The sequence below is a fragment of the Ovis canadensis genome, chromosome 3 (assembly GCF_042477335.2).
Source record: "Ovis canadensis isolate MfBH-ARS-UI-01 breed Bighorn chromosome 3, ARS-UI_OviCan_v2, whole genome shotgun sequence".
Classification (NCBI taxonomy): Eukaryota; Metazoa; Chordata; class Mammalia; order Artiodactyla; family Bovidae; genus Ovis; species Ovis canadensis.
Window position 1 is genome coordinate 3637949 of NC_091247.1, and position 20107 is coordinate 3658055.

A 20107-nucleotide genomic window follows, 5' to 3' on the forward strand; every position below is an offset into this window, starting at 1 on the left:
CGCTCTCAGGTAAGACCAATGCTTCCTGCCACAGAGGCGGTCCTCCCTGCCCACCAGACCCACGTGCCAGCCCAGGAACCCACCTGGGCTCCTTCCCTGGGAAGCTTTGCCCAGTTTGGTCCTCACCCTGATGGACCCCGTCCAGCCCCTCCCTCTACCCTCAGTCCTTGCCCCTTGCCCCCTGCCCCCCACCCTCAGTTGTGAGATCCTTCAGGGGAGCACCCCAGTTCGGGACTGGCACCTGGGGGTGCCTGCGGTAGGCAGGTGAGAGGAGACCCCCCACTCCAGTGGGAAGCTTGGCTGCCCAGCCGGAAGTGGTGGGGGAGGACTGTCCACCTTGGGCACTAACCCAGCCGTGCCTTTCTGGCAATTTCTCCAGCAGAGGGCCCTCACGGCAGGAAGGGGCACAGAAGTGGGGCAGCTGGGTAGCGGGGGCACAGAGCACGCAGGGGCGGGGCAGGCTCCCTCCGGGCGAGAAGCACGTGGGGGCGGGTAGAACGCACGTGAGGGGGCGGGGCTGGGAGGACGGCGTGCGTGGGGCGGGGCGCAAGTGGCCGGGTCCGGGGCCTTGCGGCTCTCTTCCGCAGCTGCGCGCGCTCATGGCGTCCGGGGCTCCTGAGCCCCGCGCTGGGGTTCCGCGAGTTTCCCGGGGATGCAGGTGAGAACTGGGGAGCGGTTTCTGGAGGGGGTCATCTTGGACGCCCTCGCCCAGGGATGCTCGGGGGGGAGGGGGTGGGGGGCGGGCGGTGGTTCGGGCCGGCTCTTCTTTCCAATTGAAATGAAACTGAGTCCTCGCCCCACCCAGCAGGGCCCGCTTGGGGCCCACCCTGACCCCCGGGTCCTTGAGGGTTGGAGGGGAAGTGGGAGGGGTGCCAAGAGCAGGACCTACAGGGCCGTGTTCCAGGCCCCTGTCCTGAACCCACCCCCTCTAAGACCTTCATCACCGCCTCTGGGCACTAGGCGTTTTCTGGGGTCACAGAGCCCCGCGCTCGTGTCTTTTCTCGCGGCAGTGGTCCTTTCCCATCGAACATCCAGTTCTGCTGCGAGGACCACCCTGCCCAGGGTTCGGGCCAGACCAAGGTGCCTGCGGTGGCGGAGGGTGCCGGCTCCCACCTGCCGCGGAACGTGCTCAGCGAGAGGGAGCGCAGGTGGGGGCCGTCGTGGCGGCCGCGTGGTGGGGGCGGGGGTCCGAGGAGGTCAGGCCTGCGCCCGCCGCCTCATTTCAAACAGCTGTTTGGTAAGGGCCTCCTGTAGCGTGTTCTCAAGGTAGATATAGTCCTCGTGCTGGGAGGGCTCCCAGGGGCTACCAGTGCAGCCCTTTCTTTGAGGTGAAGTCCAGGACCACTTGAGGTTGTGCATTTGGGACGGTCCCGGCTCCAGGCAGTGGTGGTGGTCTAGGCTTGGTGGTGGTCCGTGGCAGATGCCCTGCTAAGCCTGCAGCTGGGGTCCAGGGCCCCCGAGGCCAGGGCAGTGCTCTGACCTGGTTCCTGAAGGGCTCAAGGCTTCCTGGGGCTGCCCTCTCGTCTCCTGGCCAAGCCAGACAAACCTACAGTCGGGGGTCCCTTCTCTGCAAGCAGGAAGCGGATCTCCTTGAGCTGTGAGCACCTGCGGGGTCTGCTGCCCCGGTTTGACGGCCGGCGGGAGGACATGGCCTCGGTCCTAGAGATGGCAGTGCAGTTCCTCCAGCTGGCAGGCACCCTGGTGCCCGGCTGGAAGCAGCAGGCTGTGAGTCGTCAGTGACCGCCGGGTCGACCCTCTGTGGAGGAGCCATGGGCGTCTCCCCCCTCCCAGTCCCCCTCTGTCCCCCGGCAGCTCCGACCACCGGGCAGCCTGGCTTCCCTGTGTCCCCGCCCCGCACGCCCAGGGCTGCTGTTTCCAGTAGACACACCTCCATTTGCGTATCACACCTCCTCTGGGAACCGGGGGGATGAGCTGCGGTTTCCACTTAGGTGGAAACCTAAGTTTGCCTTTGCCCATGGTGCCAAAGCTGGCCTGGGTAAAAGTCCCCCCCCTCTGGGGGGGGGCACCGACTTCAGCGTCCCTCCCCCGAGTCCGGAGCACAGGGTCTGTGCTCAGGGTGGATCTCTGCGACCCCAGGCGGGGTGGCCAGGGGCCGACCGCAGCCTGCCTTTCGTGCGGGTTTTCTGGTTGACGGTTTCGGTTGCGTTTCTGCTCTTTTTCTCCGCCTCAGGTTCTCGCTTCCTCCAAGGAGCCGTGGCTCGCATGGCAGACGGATGTCCTGCAGCTGGCCCTGGCGAGCCAGGCCCCGGCAGGCGCCCCGGACGCCGGCGTGGGAACATCCAGTGTGATGTCAGTGTCCCCGTGGGGCTGGGGGCCGTGGGGGGGGGGTGCGTGCGGACCACTCAGGCTCTCTTTCTGTCTTTGCGCACCATGCAGTCCTCAGGCCCCCCCGAGCTGTGAGGCCGCGGGTGTGGACGAGGGTGAGGCCCTGTCGGGAGTGGCCGACGTGCTGGACAGGCCGCCGGCCCTGCCTGGTGAGCGTGAGTGGGTCCCCGTCCTCCCCTCGTGCCATCCCCAGCCAGGCCCATGAGGCCGCCACGATGACCGTGTCCCCCTTGTGCTGGACGCCCGGCTGTGGGTGGCTCCCCGGACCGTGACTGCCACTCCCTGAGTGCCGCAGGAGGCGAGACTGTGCGTGCTCGCCCAGGCGGGGAGGGGTCCTGCTGTGGTCAGGGTGGGCAGGAGAGCTGGTGGTGGTTTAGTCGCAGAGTCGTGTCCGACTCTCACGACGCCGTGGACTGTAGCCCTCCAGGCTCTTCTGTCCGTAGGGTTCTCCAGACGAGAATACTGGAGTGGGTTACCGTTTTCTTCTCCAAGCAGACCTGGGTCTCCAGGGAAAGTCGAGAGCTGCACACCGGACGTCGGGGTGGAGGGGTTACACAGCAGGGTAGATAGAGGTCCTGGAGATAGAGGAGGCGGTGGGGCGTGAGGGTCCTGGGGTCTGAGCCCCACCTGTGTGGCCTGAGGCTGAGCGGCCACATCCTGCAGGCAGCCTCGCTGGCCCCAGGCTCGGGTGCTTCACCTCTGGACTCTTGCCTTCTCCTGGTTGCTTGTTGGCACCTTGGTCCCAAGTCTCACGCATTCCCTGCGCAGGATGCAATGGGCAGGGGCTGCAGTCTTTTGGGGGTGGTCACTCTGCCTGACCCACTCCTTGCTTCCCTCGTAGAGTCACCCAGCCTCGTCCCCCAGTCCCCAGGCCCGAGACCCCCCAAGGTCCTGAGGCCATCCCCTCTGTGGCCAGTCCGCTTGCAGCAGCCCCCTTCCCCGCTGGTGAGTGAGGAGCCTCGGAGCTGCCTGGGCCAGGCGGGGCCCCCCACTACGGGGGCCGACAAGGCCCTGATGCCAGACTCCAGGTAGGTGCCCGGCCACGTGTGCACAAGCTGCCAAGGCCTCCTCCCAGCGCCCCCAGCCCTGGCCCCCAGCTGCCTGGACCCGCTGCCTAGGAGGTCTCTGCCCGTCCCGTCCTCGCTGTCTGCCCGGATGGCCAGACTCTGCCATGTGGCTTTGTAGTCTGTGTGTATGTGTGTGTCAGGAAACACTCCTGTCTCCCTAATTGTCGTCTGTTTTGGCTGATGGTAAATGAGTTTGTGTTTTGTGAGTTCCACCAGCTGGGGCGTGGGCTGAGAGCTCTTGGGGGGCTGGAGAGGAGCTGGCAGCGGGCTGGGTGGGTGGGTGGGCAGGGTCCGGCGGGAGGGAGGAGCCTGTCAGTAAGCTGCCTTTCAGGGCCCATGCCCTCCTCTCAAGGTGCAAGGCCCAGGGTCCACCTGGGACGATTGGGGTGGGGCTTCCTTCTCGTCCCGTCCAGGTCTGTGTCGGGATGTGATGTGGCAGATGGCGCGTCCTTTCTGCTGACCCCTGGTCCCGACTGGTGGCTGGGTGAGTGGACCACCTCCCCTACTGCCCCCGACCTGGGGCCTGGGTTGGTCCTCAGGCAGGGCTGGGGGCAGGCGGCTGGAACCGTGGGGAGATGGGCCCCAGCTTGCTGAGTGACGCCAAGGTTCCAGTATCTGCGTCTGGGTTCTTGTTCCCTTCTCTGCCAGTGTTTTTGGGGACCACTGGGTCGGGGGGGCGGATGGCAGGTGAGGTGTGTGCTTGTTGGTGGGTGGGCATCTGCGGGTAAGAGTGTGTGAGTGCTGGGTGTTGGTGGCTGCAAGTCGGCTTTGGAGCTTTCCCCCGAGAACCCGTGCCCATAGAGGCACGTGGATGCGGGGTGAGTCGAGCGTGCGCAAGACCTGGCGTGGAGGGGGTGCACCTCCCCGGTCTGGCCTTCCCGGGGGTCTCGAGCAGGGCCGGCAGGAGTGGGTCCACCCACCTGGTCGGGGGCCCTTCTGAAGATGAGCAGGGGCTTCTTGGTGGGGTGGGACAGATTGGCGGGGGGAAGGGTTGTCATCTCCTCTACGCTGACCCTACCCTGCCCACCCTGGGCCCTGGGTTCCTTGTCTGCTCTGCTGACGTGTCCCATCTGCTTCCAGGGTCCCTGGAGGGCAGAGGCAGCAGTGCCCCTTCTCGGGTGGCCACCAGGAACAGCCCGCTGGACAGGCTCGAGCCTGGCTTCCTGGGAGACTCCGAGTCTAGCCCCCAGGAGGAGCCCCCGGATGGGCCGCTGGAGCCGTGGGGCTCGGATGGGAGCTGCCCCAGCCCGGTCCTGCGGGACGAGGTGGACAGCATCTTCCCCGACTTCTTCGCCTGCTGAGACCAGGGGAACGGGACCTTTTGGGCAGCACGTGCCACACACTCCAGCAGGGTTTTATTCTGGGTTTGGGCTGCAGCTGTGGTCTAATTCCAGTGAAGGCTGGTGGGGCCGTGGGGAGTGGAGGCTGAGTATTAAAGAGGAGAGTGATTTTCCTGGAGGAAGCAAAACTTGTGTGGCTTTTGTGCAATTAACGCGATTCACTGGGCAGATGGCAGCGGTTCCGTTCATAGTGCAGGCGCCTGCCTGGGTTTTGTTTCTGTGAGGTTCCCGGCCTGTGCGATCTCTAAATAATGGCGCTGGGGCTGGCGGGTGCAGGGGCTCTCTGGATTGAGACTCCTGCCTCCTGGGCCTGCTTCCCGAGAGGTGGGTGTGGGACTCCCTGCCCCTGTGATGCTGGTCCCAGGAGCTCCAGAGACGTCCATCGGGGAGGCCCGTCTCTGGGCCAGGAGGTGCCGGGGCAGGATGGACCTCTTAGAGGTGGGGGCCTTGGCGCTCCCCTCACAGGGCCTGTTGGGGGCCTGGGGCAGAGGCTGCCTGGCTTTAACGCCTGGACTCCTAGCTGTTCCCATCCACCCCGGGATCTGGGAAGCACTGGGTTCTGGGAGGAGTGGCCCCCCACCCCGGTATGGCAGGGTGACCCTGTCCGCATCCCGCTACCTTTCGGCCACTGTGAAGGTGGTGCCAGTCTCTGAGCCAGGCTGGTCGGGCTCACTCCTCCCTGGCCCCTGCATGTCCCTTTCTGGAGACGCTGGGTTCTGGGCCCACCTGGAGGAACCCCATCTGAGCCCTGGGCAGCCTTAATCCAGGCCCCAGGAGGGAGGGGGGATGGGGCAGGGCTCAGCTCTTTCAGAAGCCCGACTGAAGCCCCAGGGGGACAGGTTGACCCACCCTGACCCTTAGAGGTCCTACTTGGACGCTTAGAAGGTGAGGAATAGGACCCCGCCCCAGGTGGTAGGCAGAGCTCTCCTGTGCTGCCTCGGTCCCACGGCTGGGGGTGGGGGGCTGGGCCTGGTGCTGGGAATGGTCCTGGGTCAGGGTTGACAGCGGTGCCTGGCCTGTCAGGAAGCGTGGCAGGAAGGGCAGCCGTCAGACCCTGCGCCTGCCTCGGGGCCGTCCTGTCGGCCCTGGGGCCGCACACACAAAGCTGCTGAGTTGAACGCTTTAGACGACCCACTACCCCCATCTGGGGCTGGTGGCTGGGCCCTGGCCTCCCTTGCTACAGCTGCGAAAAGCACCCCTGCAGTGGGGAGAACCCAGGCCGTTGGCTGGCCTGGTCAAGACTGCTGGAGCCGAGGAGCTGGGTTCCATGAAACGGCTTGCTTTCTGTCCCCTCCGCTCCTCTGGCCCTCGCTGAACCAAATCAGCGAGACTGATAGCATGTCTTGTTGGCTTGCTCTTGTTGGATGCAATTGCGTGTCTGGGGGAGAGTTTAGAAAACCAGCAAGCCGGTGATTACTGGCCAATTCTGCGAGTTGGGGAGGCCTCAGCACAACCTTCCACCTCTCAAGGTGATCCACTCTCCTTCCCCCTACCCCAGGGGGTCCTGGTTGCCTGGCCGCAGGACACAGCAGGCTCTGCCAGGCCCAGCGGGACCCTGGCACCCTGGGGCTACACCATCTCCCAGGCCCACCCATCCCTCAGCTCGGGCCAGTGTGGCCAGGCCTTGGTGGCAGGCAGCTGGCTGTCCTTGGAGCTGACCAGCCGTCGGCCAGCACCCTTGATCCACCTTCCCCTGAGCCCGGCTTGCCTCCCCTGCCCCTCTGTGCTGCTCACCCTGCTCCTTGAACTTGGCGGCCACCACGGGTCAGTACTTGCTGGTGTCGTGGTCGAGGTGCCCAGTGCCAACTGGGATTCTCATGCCATCTCTGGTCACAGGTCCTGCCCTGGAGCATGGCCTGCTTGGGGCCTCCCCGCAGAGCTAGGAGGGGGCAGGTTCTGCTGCCCTCCAGGGGCTGGAAGGCTCTGCTTATTGGGGAGGGGGCTGTGGTTCCAGGGTCCCTTGCCCACCACTAGGCTGTGACCTCCTCTTGGCAAGGACACATCCACTCGTGAGGAGGGAACCCTCAAACTCCAGCGAACACAGGGAGCCCAGCAGCTCTCCTATTGGGGCCCTCTCTTAGGTTGAACGACAAAGTCTGGTGGGGACCAGCGTGCCTGAGTGAGGCTTAGAGAGGTCAGCGATGGGGAAAGCTGGGAGTGGCCGATGACTCCCGGGAGCCCGAGTGATGGGCCACGTGTGGGGCATCGGGGCTGAGCCTGCTCGGGCCTGTGGAGTGCGGTGCCGTGAGGGGGCCCCGAGCCAGCACACTGGCACCGCAGGGGCCGTGGAGGGGCCAGAGTGCAGGTGCTGGGCTCACTGCATCCCTGCCTTTTTTCCCGGATGTGGGGCGAGGCTTGGTGGGTCACGCGAGGTCGCGCCCGGAGTCCTGGTGGTAGGTCGGGTCCCGGTCGCAGTCCCCTACTCCGGCGCTGCCCTCCCTGTTCTCCCCAGGCCCCAGGATGCTCTCCGCAGGTGGCCAGGGTTCAGCTGGCCGCCTCTGTGTTTCCAGGTCAGGCAGGTCTCCTGACGAGGCCACTGTGCTTCCGGACGTCAGCTCCTGACCACTCTGCGTCACATCATCAAACTTGGGGCTCAGCTGACTTCGGGACCTGGGGTCTTATACCCGCTCGCCCAGGTCTGTGCTCAGCGGCCTCCTCCACGGGGGCCCCATGGTGAGAGCACCCCCACCCCCAGAGGGGTCCCTCCTTAGCCCGGAGCTCCACAACAGTCACGTCGCCCAGGGCCCCGGGCAGGCCCCTTGGCATGGTCACAACAGCTTCCCGAGATGCGAATTTTCCGCAGGAACAAACGCTCTTGTGGAGGCCGCCTCCTGAAACAGACCTGTCTGAGGCCCCGGCACCCCTGCATCCTTGCCCGCGTGGCAGACAGCTTCCTCTTTGTCCCAGGGCCTAGGTGACCTCAGCCACGTGCGGGCATTCATGTCAAGAGTGCCCAGCTTGCTCAGCCACCACAGACAGCATGGAAGCCCGGGCAGCCCGGGAAATGCCGGCCCGGGGGGAGCTGTTTGATACCACAGCCGGCTCCGTGGCAGCACGGGAGCTGCGCCTGGGCAGGGGGTCAGAAGGAGACCAGCCTGTCCGGCGGCTGGCCGCAGGCCTTCCACGGGTGTTCATCCAAGTGACCCTGCAGGCCCCCCAGCCTGGCGGCCCTGAGGTCCAAACCTGGGGCTCCCTCGGCTCTCCACCTTGCAAGTTGGCAGGACGGGGACTCAGGTGTCCCGCATGCGTCTCATCCAGCCCTGCGTGCTGGCCCCAGGCTGCCCGCTCGCCCCGGCCCGTGCGTGAGGCTGGTCTTGTGTCTGCAGGCAGCTCCCCCTTAGTGGGTTGTTTCCGGAGGGGCTGGTCCGTCCGCGTTGCTCACGTCCTCCCAGAAAGAAGTCTTTGGTTGCCTTGGATCTTGCTGTGTCCTCCAGTGGTGTGTGTGTGAGTATGGCAGGCGTGCAGGTGGCCGAGCCACTGACCCATTGGACCTTAGACCAGGAAGTGAAGACCTGGCTTTTGCATAGAGACGCCTGCCACCAAGGTGCGTGCGGCTGCCCGGGGCCCCCGGTGCGGCTGTTGGAATGGCTCTTATACTTCCATTTTCATTTTAGATGTATTTGAAATTCACAAAAACAGTATCACAGGGCATATCTTTTTGTGTCTAGTTATTCTGTGTGGAATATGTGAGATTCATCCACATTACTATTAAATTAATTTTCATTATGATATGACATACCTAACAGAGTTTACGGTCTCAACCACTTTTTAAATATGTATAATGTATTTTTAAATTGGAGGATAATTGCCTTACGATGAAGGTTGTAGTTCTAGGGTATCAGGCACACTCACATCATTGTGTAACCATCACCACATCCGTCTCCAGAACTTTATCTCCCCAGAACTTTCTTATCTCCTCAGACTGACCCTCTGTCCCCACAAAAAACTGTCTCTTCTCTCTTCCCCCAGCCGCAGGGCCCTGCCATCTGCACTCTTGTCTTGATGGATTTGACTCCTCTAGGGACCTCTTGGACTGCAAGGAATTCCAACCAGTCAGTCCGAAAGGAAGTCAGTCCTGAATGTTCATTGGAAGCAGTGATGCTGAAGCTGAAACTCCAATACTTTGGCCACCTGATGCTCATTTGAAAAGACCCTGATGCTGGGAGAGATTAAAGGCAGGAGGAGAAGAGAATGACAGAGGATGAGATGGTGGGATATCATTACCAACTCGATGGACGTGAGTTTGGGTAAACTTCAGGAGTTGGTGATGGACAGGGAAGCCTGGCATGCTGCAGTCCATGGTGTCTCAACGAGTCAAACATGACTAAGCAACTGAACTGAACTGAGGGGCCTCTTACAGGCCCTAGTGGCTCAGATGGTAAAGAAGCCTGTGTCAGAATTTCTCACTTTTTATGTCTGAATGATATTCCATTGTGAATATTTTATGAACAAATGGTGTTATATGCGATATTGGTTCACCTGTTTATCTGTCTATGGATTGTTTGTATTGTATCTGTCTTGGGTTGTTTCAGCCTTTTGGTTGGTGTGACTAGTGCTGCTATGAACCTGGGTGTGCAAATGTCTTTTTGGGTTCCTGCTTTCCATTATTTTGGGTGTGTACTCAGATATGTAATAGCTGGATCAAATAAAAACTCTTGTGTTTCTTTGTGAAACTGCCATACTGCATCCCGCGGTGGCTGCGCTATTTTTCGCTCCCTCTGACGAATGAGGGTTCTCATTTTCTCCACGTTGTCATCAACACTTGTTTCGTTTGTTTTTATAACAGCCGCCCTAATGGGTATGAAGTGATAGCACATTGTACTTTTGATTTCAATTTCCATAATAATTATTGATCTTGACCCTTTTTTTAAAAAGTACTTATTGGCCATTTGTATGTCTTCTTGGGAAAAATGTCTATTCAAGTCCTTTGCCCATTTTTAAATGTTGCTGTTGCTGTTGCTGTTATTGAGTTGGAAAAGACCTTTATGTATCCGGATATTAGTTTCTTATCAGATACAGAATTTGCGAAAATTGTCTCCAGTTCTGTGTTGCCTTTTTAACATAGTTCAGGGTTTTTTTTTTCCTATTGTCTGTGCTTTTGGTTTCATATTCAAGAACTCTTGGCATGATCCAAAGTTAGGAAGCTCTCCCCTACGTTTAGCACACAGCGTGCAGCAGCGTGAAAGTGCTTAGTGTCACGGAGCCGTCCAGTTAAAAGTGGCGAGATGGTAAGAGCTTTACAGTTTAGCTCTTACATTTGAGCCGTTTCGAGGTAACTTTTGTATGTATGTAAGGTAAGGGTCCACCTTTATCCTTTTGCGTGTGGAGATCCAGTTCTCCCAACACTGTTTGTTGAAATGACTGTTCTTTCCCTATTGAGTGGTCTTGGCCCCCTGATCAAAAATCATTTGACCATAAAAGTGAGGGTTTAGTTCCGACCCCTCTGTCTACTGATTGCTCCGTAATCTGTCTTTATGCCAGTGCCACACTGTTTTGATGACTGTAACTTTGTAGTAGGTTTTGAAATCAGGAAGTGTGAGTCTTCCACTTTGCCCTGCTTTCCAAGGTTGTTCTGGCTACTTGGCATCCCTGGAGATCCCATAAGAATTCTTAAGTGGGCTTTTCTATTTCTTAGGATCCATATGAGTTTTAAAATGGGTTTTTCTATTTCTGAAAAAAAGAAAAAGAAACTTTAGGATTTTGATAGGGGTTGCAATGAACTGTTGATGGCTTGGGTGTAACTGACATCTTCACGATGTTAAGTCTTCCAATCCACAAACCTAGAATGTATTTCCATTTATTTGCATCTTTAATTTCTTTCAGCAGTGGTTTTCAGTGCCCTAGTGTTTGTCTCCTTGGTTAAGTTTATTTCTAAGTATTTCATTCTTGATGCTATTGTAAATGGAATTGTCTTCACAGTTAAAGTTTCCTTGGCAAATTCTGTTTATTGTCAGTGTACAGAAACACAGCAGATTTTTATCTGCTGACTTTGTGTCCTGCAAGTTTGCTGAATTCTTTTCTTAGTACTCACATGTTTTTTGGTAGGATCTTTAAGGCGTCTCTCCATATAAGATTATGTTATCTGCAGACAGGTAATTTTATGTCTTCCTTTCCAGCGTGGACAGCGTTCGTGGCTGCACCCACGTTACTCTTCGTCACGCGGAGCTGTGGTCGGCGCATCCTCACTGCTAAGCAGCGCTCCCGTGCTGTTCCTCCGATCATGCTGCTGTCGGTGGGTGTTCGGCTTCCTTATGGCTTTTGACTCTCGCCCGTGGAAGTCCTCTGTTGCTGTTCAGTTGCGCAGTCATGGCCAGCTCTTTGCGGCCCGTGGACCGCAGCATGCCAGGCTTCCCTGTCTTTCTCCATCTTCCTGAGTTTGCTCAAATTAATGTCCACTGAGTCAGTGATGCCATCCAGCCATCTCATCCTCTGCAACCGCCTTCTCCTCCTGCCTTCAATCTGGAAGTCCTTTAGTGACTTACAATTCCGTTTATTTGGGGACCAAAGACTGAACATTTAGTATTGCATACTAAACAAACCTTCAATATTAAAGGAATGACTGGACAGTTAATGAAATATTTAAAGAGTAGACTCGCTGGATCCTGAGCAGGTATGCTTCTATTGAAAACTACGAAAACTTGCCCAGAGTGGATATGCCAGTTGGTGTCCCCAAGACAACACTCCAGAATGCTCACTTTGCATCCTTGTGGAGACTGGGTGAGTCAGCCCTTAATTTCAGCTGTGCCAGTGGGTGTGACGTTGGAGGACACCTTGGCTTGGACTAACCTCTCTGGTGACGACGGCAGGCACCTTCTCACGGGCGTGTTGGCCATTCGTCTGCCTCCTGTTGTGAAGTGTCTGTTCCCACTTGCAGCCTGATTTTAAACTGGGTTGTTTAAAAAAAAAATAAAATAAACTGGGTTGTTTGTTTTTTCGCTGTTGCCTTGTAGCAAGGCCTTCAGAGAGGCCTCTGGAGCCTCACTCCCGGATTCCAGCTTGCGGCCCTGGGTGACGGGCGAGAGCTGGCGGCCTCCATTGCGGGGCTCTGTTCCTTGGAGGACGCTTCCTGGGTTAGAACTCTGGCTCGAGGTCTGTTTACCCTATCGGCGCTTCCCAGGGACGGTTTCTCATCCTCCGTCCTCTGTCATTTCGGAGGAAAAGCAAAGCCAGAGTCTCCTGCGTGATGCTGCCTTTGAGTTTCAGCCTGACTTGCATTGCCTGGAGTCTGTCGAGTGTCTAGAACCCAAACGTTGCCTTTTATCGAGTTTGGGTTTTCGCTTTTCCATCGTTTCTTACAATGCTCTGGTTCTTTCTCTGCGGTGTGCGTGTCACGCCCTTCTCTCCGCAAAGCTCCAGCTCAGTGCACGTCAGGCCTCTGGGTCCTGCTTGTGGTTGCTGCCATCCTCTTCATTTTTGAAAAAACGATTTCTCTGTTGACTGTGCTGGGTCTCAGTTGCAGCACGCGGAATCTTTCGTTCCGAGCATGTGAACTCTTTGTTGTGGCATGGGACGTCTAGATTCCTGACCAGGGATCGAACCTAGGCCTTTCCAATCAGCCCTCTTTCTAGCAGCCGTGTCTGCAGGGCGGTGTCCGGAGCTCAGGTGTGGCCCGGGGCTGCTGGCCTCTATTTCCTGGCCTCTCTCCCCTGCCTCGGGGCTTTGTGGCGCCTTCTGTACCTGCAGACCCGCCCACTCGGGGGCCTGGCACTCTGCACCCAGCTCCTGCTCAGCCAGAGGCCCCGTCGGGCCGGATCCGAGTCTGGACAAAGCCCACCGGAGCTTCCTTCCTCCTGCCCCCTGCTGCCTGAGGCCAAGAGAGAAGGCTGCTCCCTTCCGGAGAGGAAAGGTGTGGGGGATCGGGGATGAAAGAGCTGCATGCCTGGGTACCTCTTGCCGGGCTGGGCAGGAGGGCTCAGCCGTCCTTCCTTCCTGTCCTCCCCCGGCCAGCCCTGCGGTCTGACCTGCCACACTCCACCAGCCCCTGGGGCTGCCTCCACCCTGGAGTCTGCCCACGCCTGCACTGGACTGGCAGAGTCCCGTCCAGGAGTGATTCACGAGGCTCAGTGGGCGTGGGTCCTGGGGACCCCTGCTCACCAGTCCAGGAAGCTCAGGATGTTAATGCTCCCTGCCCCTGCCGGACCCAGCCTCCAAAACTGCCGCTGGCGTCCCCTCCAACGCTCTGGGTGCTTGACTCTGGCCCAGCTGCCTTGGCGATGGGCACCTTCAGGTGGGGCCACGTAGGGCAGGACGGGGGGCTGTCAGGGCTACCATCGTCCTTCTCTCCTGAAAACAAAACCTTTCACGTCCTAACAGGTAGAATGAATGTGGACGCTGAGAAGAACATTCCTGTTTAAGACCCCACTGGCGCTCTGGGGCAACCGGGTGTCTTTTCTACCTACTGTCCTCAAGCCTCTTCATACTGTTCAAGGAGACGACAGAGGATGAGATGGCTGGATGGCATCACCGATTCAATGGACATGAATCTGAGCAAGCTCCGGGAGATGGTGATGGACAGGGAAGCCTGGTGTGCTGCCGTCCGTGGGGTCGCAAAGAGTCGGACACGACTGAGTGACTGAACTGAACCATCTTCAATTAACTTACTTAGTTTTTAAAAAATTGCAGTATAGTGTATTTATAGTGTTTCAGGTGGACAGCAACCTGATTCAGTTATATATATATATATATATATTTTTCAGTTTTTTTCATTATAGGTTTTTATAAGGTGTTGAATATAGTTTCCTCTGCTATACAGTAGGTCCGAGTTACTATCTGTCTTATATATGCAGCCAATATAAGTCAGTCGTGCCTGACTCTTTGTGACCCCATGGACCGTAGCCCACCAGACTCCTGTCCATGGGATTCTCCAGGCAGGAATGCTGAAGTGGGTTGCCACACCCTCCTCCAGGGGATCTTCCCAACCCAGGGATCAAACCCATGTCTGTTATATATAGTTGCTGGAGAAGGAAATGGCAATCCAATCCAGAATTCCCCATGGACAGAGGAGCCTGGTGGACTACAGACCGTGGAGTCATAGAGAATTGGACACGACTTAGCCGCGGGGCAGCAGCATGCATAGTTGTGTGTCTATCTTAATCCCAAACTGCTAAATTATGTGCCCCACTTTCCCCTTCGGTAACCACAAGTTTGTTTTCTATGTCTGTGAGTCTGTTTCTCTTTTGTAAATAAGTTCGTTTGTTTTTTTAGATTCCACAAGAGATATATGACATTTATCTTTTTCTTACTTCACTTAGGATGGTAATCTCTAGGTCCATCCATCTCGCTGCAAATGGCATTATGTCATTCTTTTTAATGGCTAAATAGGTATCCCCTTGCATGTGTGTGCGTCTTGTTTACCCATCCACCCGCAGGTGGGCATTTAGGTCGCCTCCGTGCGTTGGCTGCTGTGAAGAGTGAGGCAGTGAACGCTGGGGTGCGTGTATCTTTTCAAGTTAGAGTTTCCTCTGGGTATTCACCCCTGTGCTCTGACCGTGGACTGTGGGCTCCAACTTCGCTGCCCACTGCACCTGTTTCCTTCCACCTGGGGGTCTCTGGGTTTGCTTTGGGCAGTGGACAGCCCCAGTCCCACACAGAGCCTGGCTCAGACAGCCAGCAGCTTGGGGACACCCTACTCTGGGCTCAGCTCCCCTCTGAGCCTCCTTCTGGAGCAGATGCTGCTTCCCTGTGGTCCAGAGTCTTGAGCCCCGACCCAAGCGTCCCTCTGGGCTGCCCCAGTTCTCCCTAGACACCAGCTTTCCACACCAGCAGGCCCTAGCCGCGTGGGCAGCTTCCTGCGTGTCCCTTGCCATGGTCCAATAGGCTGGAGTGGGGTTCCAGATAGGGAGCCGGAGGCCGGGCTCGTGAGCGTGTGGGCTGCCCCAGGCTCCAGGCCATCCAGATGGAGTCTCCTTGTCCTGCCTTTGGCTCCTGAGGAAGGGACTCAAAGCTCTCTATCCCCTCCGCCTGGGGCCTGTTCCCAGGGCAGCTGACTCAGCGACTGGACAGACAGTGGTGCTGGGCGGGGTGGGTTTCCTGGTCCTCCACGCAGCCCTGACCCCCATCTGCGAGGTTTCCAGGGCAGCAGGCTATGCTCCTCTGCAGAGGGAGGGATGGTGCTGACTCCTCCTCACCCTGGGGGGGTGCCCCACCCCCCGACCCGGCCTTGCAGCTCCCCCTTGAGCTGCACTGCAGGCGGGTAGGGGGTTGGCAAGCACACGGGGGTAGTCTGGTCCCTATTCAGAGGGCAGGCTGGGGAGGCGGAGGGAACCCTGGTTTGGGGGCAGGGGCCCTTGGGGTGGTGAGGGCTGGGCCTCGGTGAGGCCAAGGCTGGGGGAAGCGCCCCAGGCCCTGGGGAGGGGAGGAGCCTAGTAACGTTTTCTGGGTAGGAAGGACAAACTCTCTCTCTCTCTTTAACCTTTTATTTTGCGAGCACTGGAGATTCACTGGAGATTCGGTGTGAGAGCGAATGCAGAGAGCTCCCAGTCCCCCTCATCCGCTCTCCTGATGCCGACCTCCTGCAGGAACGTGGGGCAGCACGCTGTCCCCACCCATGCTGGGGTGGTGGGTACCACCCACCCTTGCAGATGCTCTGTCCTTCCTGCCCGGCACCCGTGTCCGCAGCTGCCCAGAGCCTCCGGCCCCGTGAGAGCCTGCCCTCCTCTATGGCCCCTCCGGCCGCTGCCCCCTGAGATGGCTGCGGTTTTGTCACTGGGAGACCGAGCCTTGGAGGTGGGCTGCTTTCACTCGACCTGACTCCCTGGAGGCCCGTCGCCTGCGTGGTCTCTGGTGTGAGGCTCGACCACAGTTTGTTCGGCTGCTGGCCTGCAGGGAGCCTGCGGCTGTCATAACTGGGGGACGCTGGGCAGAGCTGCCCAGAGGTCGTGGTGTGGACATGATCTCAACGCCTCTCGGGTGGATGCCCAGTGGACAGTCAACTTTTAACCCATGAAGCAACTGTGGGCTGCTCAGGACCCCCCAGTGAACTCACCAAGAGGTGGGGTGAGGGCAGAGGTCACTGGTATCAGAGGGAAGGGAGTAGAGAGGTGCATGGCCTGGTTGATGACCTTGGGGACCCCTCCCCTCCAAACCTTGCAGACCCTCATCAGAGGGGCCTGCAGGCCCCTGCTTCTCAGAAGAGATGCTCTGGCGGGCCAGTCCCTGCAGGAAGAGGGGGTGAGCTTACAGGGGCCAGGCTGGATCCTGAGAGGGGAGGTCAGCTGGAGAAGGAGCCTTTGTGTGGTGGACAGTCCCCCCAACCCCAACAATACATCTGCCCTCAGATCTCAGTGTCCGGAACCTGGGAATGGGATCTTGTTTAGGGAAGAGCTCTCTGTGGAGGGGATGGGGGTGAGGATCTTGAGATGAGGTTGTCCTGCAGAAGGCCGGTGGTCCTTGCTCCAACAACGTGTCCTCAAATGAGACCGAAGGAGAGAGACACGGACCCAGAGGAGGAGCAGTGCGACCAGGAGCTGAGACTGTGTAATGCGGCCACAGGCCCAGGGAACTGGGAGAGCAGGAGGGACCCTCCCTTGGAGCCTCCAGAGGGAGCTCAGCCTTGCTCACACCTGGATTTCAGCCTGTGGGCTCCAGAACTGCAAGAAGATGAACTGCCGCTTTTTGGGGCCCGGTTTGCAGTCCAGCTTTACAGCCACCCCAGACCTGGAAGCAGGCATGTTTGCCGAGCCCCCACCACCCCAGGAGGCTCCCCGTTTGGGGGGCAGGATGAACCCCGCATGCAGGGTGAGGGATGGGCTTGGAGAGGGGACCCCCACAGTCCCTCCGGCTTCTTCTGCCACCCGGCCAGTCCCCAGCTGAGCTCACGCACCGGAAGGCCTGGATGGGTACCTCGACCTTGCGTAACAGGGATCTGAGAAGACAGTCAGGCTCTCAGACAGGGACTGCCTGAGGTCCCTGCCCCACCCCAGGCCCTGGGCTCCCATCCCCACCCCCCGTGCCCTTGAGCGCCTTGCCGGCCCAGGCTGCTGGTGTTGGAGGCCCTGACGCCTACCCTGGTTACTGAAGCGGATGATCTTTTCTGGGCCAAGTCCGTGTGATTTGCAGGCTTTGTCGAATCTGTCCAGGAAGCTGGACTTCAGCTCTGGGAACCGTCCTGTGGACAGAAGTTTGGGGCCGTGTGGGGAGGGGAGGCGAGGGGAAGGAGGGGCAGGTGTGGGGCACCTGGACGAGGGGGGCCCCCTCCCCACGATGCCACGGGCTGCTTTGGGGGTGGCCTGGCCAGCCCCGCATCTCCCCGGGGACGGGCCGCAGTACCGTAGAGCGCCAGCACTTGTGAGGCCGTCCCGTTCCTGGAGCTCTGCATGTGCAAGATGACGTAACGCTGGTAGTCGGCCTCCAGGATCCGCAGGCTGTTCTCCCCCAGGTCTGCGCAGAAGCTCTGCTCAGGGCCTGCAGCCCCTGGGGCCCGCGCCATGGATTCTCGAGGGTGCAGGGGCCGGCGGGGGCCCCTGATGCTCTAGAGCTCCCCATGTGCGCACCCCCGCTGGCCCTCCCGCCGCCCTTTACAGGCCAGGCCCACCCCTCTTGCTTTGGGGTCAGCTGTAAGGGGGTCCCATAAACTCCTAAATCGGGGCTCACCTGGAGTGGGGCTGTCAGACAAGGGTCCACTTACAGTTGATGGTGTATTCCCCGTTCTTGCCTGTTTTGCCGCAGACCATGGCCACGTCCGTGCACTCTGCATGCAACCTGGAGCCCAGTGGGTGATGCTCACAGCGCAACCCTACCCAATCGCGTGTGACCAGCGCCCCTCACCCCTCCCCGCCCCTTCAGCATGTCCCCTGAACCCCTGCCCCAGCCTCAGCACTCTGCTGCCCACCACCCGGTGCCCCCTGCCCCTCATACAGTGCCCCCTCACCCTCAGCTTGGTCAGGCACCGATCCATATGGATGCGGGCAGGGGTGAGACTGCAGCGGGGCAGGGCGGGCGGGGGCCTCTATGCTCCCCAATTCCGGAGGATGGGGACGACACTCACATGAAGTGGAAACTGAGCTTGAGACGACCGTCCTCTACGACCTGAATGCTCTCTATGAAGATCCTCAGGTCTCCGTCCTCCTCTATCCGCTTCCTGTTGTCTGCGGCCATGGAGATGGAGTACCAGGTCCCAGAGACCTGGAGGGCAGAGGCCGCGGTGGGTGCGGGCGTCCTCACTTCTTGGTGCCTGCTCCCTCCTGGAGCTAGGCCCTGGGCATGCGGCTCCCACCCAGCATCCAGACCCCCGGGGAGGGCTCGAACCGCAGCCCCACCTTGGAAACATCATAGTTCCTCTGCACGATGCGCTGGGGGTTGAAATCCTGGGCGCAGACCAGGCCCAGCCCCAGGCTCAGCAGAAGCAGCGCCATGCCCTCCGGTGGGTAGGCACCCAGCCTGCCTGCTGCCCGCAGCCTTTATCCACCTCCCTGTGCTGTGGCTTCCGGCCCCAGCTCTTCTGCGTCCTCTGCACAGGCCTCTGCTTACTGGGAACTCGGCCAAAAGCCGCTGCGGCCGCCCCCGTCCTCCGCAGGCGATGGCTGGCTCTGGCTGCCGCCCAGATGGGGGCCTGGCTGGGTCTGAAGTCTCAAAGGGAAGTGGGGACAGGCTGGTGTCTTGGCCTGAAGCCCCACCAGCCACAGAGGTGGGTGGCACTGGGGCCTATCTGAGCCTTTGGATGCAAGTGGCAGAGGACGGCACACCTTCCAGCCCAGCCTGGCCTGGGTGCTCTGATTTCAGAGCACTGAGTGGTCCTGGCAGCCACACGTGCAGGTCAGGGTCCTAAGCTTCCATGGACAGGTCCTCATTCCCCTGGTGCATCCAGGCACAAGGCGGGCTGGTGGTCAGGGTGCAGGCTGAGCTGGACCAACTGGGGCATCAGACGCTAAGTCCTATTTTAGAGAACAGACACGGTTTATGTGTTGATAGAATTTTGTTTTTTATTGAGCACCTACTATGTCCAGGCTCTAGGGTTAGAGTGAAGCACCCAGTCTCAGGAGGTGCCTCTAGTCCACAAGCCAGACTCCTGGAGGCCGGGCTGGGAGGCACTTTTTCACAGAAGTGCTCTCTGCACACCGGCAGCCCCCGGGATCTGGTTGGAAGGTTACAGGCTCTGTCATGGAGGACGGCTGTGGCCACAGCACAGCTCTGACATGTCTCCCAGGGTCAGGGCGTCTATGACCCCACGGGACAAGCAGGGCGCTCGGTGCTTTGGCGCTGGGGCCCCGTGACTCTGTCTAGGGTGATGCCTGCTTGAAGGGCCCTCCAGGGCTGCTGGAAGGGGCTGGATTCTTGAGCCCGAGAGAGGAGCGTCCACAGCCTGTCCCCACCACCCTCACCCCCGTGCCTGCTGGGGTCACCTTCCCACCGAGACACAGCCATGGATGTTCGGCTCCAGAAACGATGACAGACATGGACACGCAAGTACGTACACGCAAACATGCACGTGTGTCAAAGCACACCCACGCCCACTCACGTATGTGTGCACGCACGGCCCCATCCCACACCCCAGATGCTTTAACACATCTGACAGATCTTATAACTTGAAACGTGTTATTTCTATAATCAGAAAGATGTACTTAAAAATATGCTGAAAAGCAGAAGAAGGGGTTTGCTCTCCTCGGGGCGTCCACGGCCTGGAGATGGAGGAGGGGAGGGCTACCCTTCTCTGTCACAGCCGTGCACAAACTACTTAAAACTCCTCCCTGTAAGGTCAGCCTCTAGGGAGCAGGGAGGGATGGCAGAGGAAGTGAGATGCAAAAGAGAATTTAGAATAAGAAACTCCCCTGATGGTCCCACAGTCAGAACCTGCCTTGCGAGGCAGGGGACGTGGGTTTGATCCCTGGCTGGGGAGCTAAAATCCCACTGGCCCTGGAGCAGCTAAGCTGGTGCACTGCAATCACTGAGCCCGTGTGACGCAGCTAAGGAGTCCGCGCACCGCAGAGAAAGACTCCGCACGGTGCAACGAAGATCTAGCGTGCCACAAGTAAGACCCGACACAACTAGATAAATAAATACACCAATACTAAAAAAAAAATACCCTTTAGTTTTTCAAGCAGGACAAAGTCCTGTCGTCCGGCAACCATGAAGAGCCCTGGGCGGCTGAGACGTCATTGTGACCCCGACTTTCTGGGGCTTACATCATCAAAGGGGGTGCTGACATCACCACCCACAGAAGGCTCAACGCCACGCGAGCCCACCTGGGTGTCTGGCTTGGGACTCTACAAAGAGAGGCCCAAAGAGAGACGCTTGAGAAGCATCCAAGCCAGTGAGCTGCCTTGTCACCTGCCTCGGGAGTGTTGTTGCTGAGACACTCTGCTGGAGACTCCCCCGCCGTGGTACCTGCCCTGTGGCATTGCTAATACGCTTGGGTTC

General features: G+C 59.1%; 2 protein-coding genes across 2 annotated transcripts; one reads left to right on the forward strand and one right to left on the reverse strand.

Annotated features, from left to right (window-relative positions):
* Nucleotides 1-562: 562 nt before the first annotated feature.
* On the forward strand, nt 563-4881 carry SOHLH1 (spermatogenesis and oogenesis specific basic helix-loop-helix 1). Its single transcript, XM_069586260.1, has 8 exons — nt 563-658; nt 1011-1148; nt 1578-1725; nt 2192-2310; nt 2398-2495; nt 3188-3374; nt 3827-3897; nt 4494-4881. Exons 1-8 carry the CDS (start codon nt 600-602, stop codon nt 4712-4714), a joined length of 1041 nt encoding a protein of 346 aa, XP_069442361.1. The 5' UTR covers nt 563-599; the 3' UTR covers nt 4715-4881.
* Nucleotides 4882-15152: 10271 nt separating this feature from the next.
* On the reverse strand, nt 15153-18193 carry LCN9 (lipocalin 9). The gene is made up of 7 exons (XM_069586261.1): nt 18010-18193; nt 17739-17875; nt 17379-17452; nt 17021-17131; nt 16758-16859; nt 16575-16616; nt 15153-16341 (listed from the first exon to the last, which is right to left on the reverse strand). The coding sequence occupies exons 1-7, from the start codon at nt 18103-18105 to the stop codon at nt 16322-16324; spliced, it is 582 nt and encodes a 193-aa protein (XP_069442362.1). The 5' UTR covers nt 18106-18193; the 3' UTR covers nt 15153-16321.
* Between the last annotated feature and the right edge of the window lie 1914 nt (nt 18194-20107).

Excerpts from the sequence above, each read along its gene's own strand:
- SOHLH1 (XM_069586260.1), top strand. The coding sequence starts at position 600 with ATGGCGTCCGGGGCTCCTGAGCCCCGCGCTGGGGTTCCGCGAGTTTCC. Across the intron at positions 1,726-2,191 it reads CCGGCTGGAAGCAGCAGGCT|GTTCTCGCTTCCTCCAAGGA; the intron begins GTGAGTCGTCAG and ends TCTCCGCCTCAG. Across the intron at positions 3,375-3,826 it reads GCCCTGATGCCAGACTCCAG|GTCTGTGTCGGGATGTGATG; the intron begins GTAGGTGCCCGG and ends CGTCCCGTCCAG.
- LCN9 (XM_069586261.1), bottom strand. The coding sequence starts at position 18,105 with ATGGCGCTGCTTCTGCTGAGCCTGGGGCTGGGCCTGGTCTGCGCCCAG. Across the intron at positions 17,876-18,009 it reads GGAACTATGATGTTTCCAAG|GTCTCTGGGACCTGGTACTC; the intron begins GTGGGGCTGCGG and ends TCTGCCCTCCAG. Across the intron at positions 17,453-17,738 it reads AAGCTCAGTTTCCACTTCAT|GTTGCATGCAGAGTGCACGG; the intron begins GTGAGTGTCGTC and ends ACTGGGCTCCAG.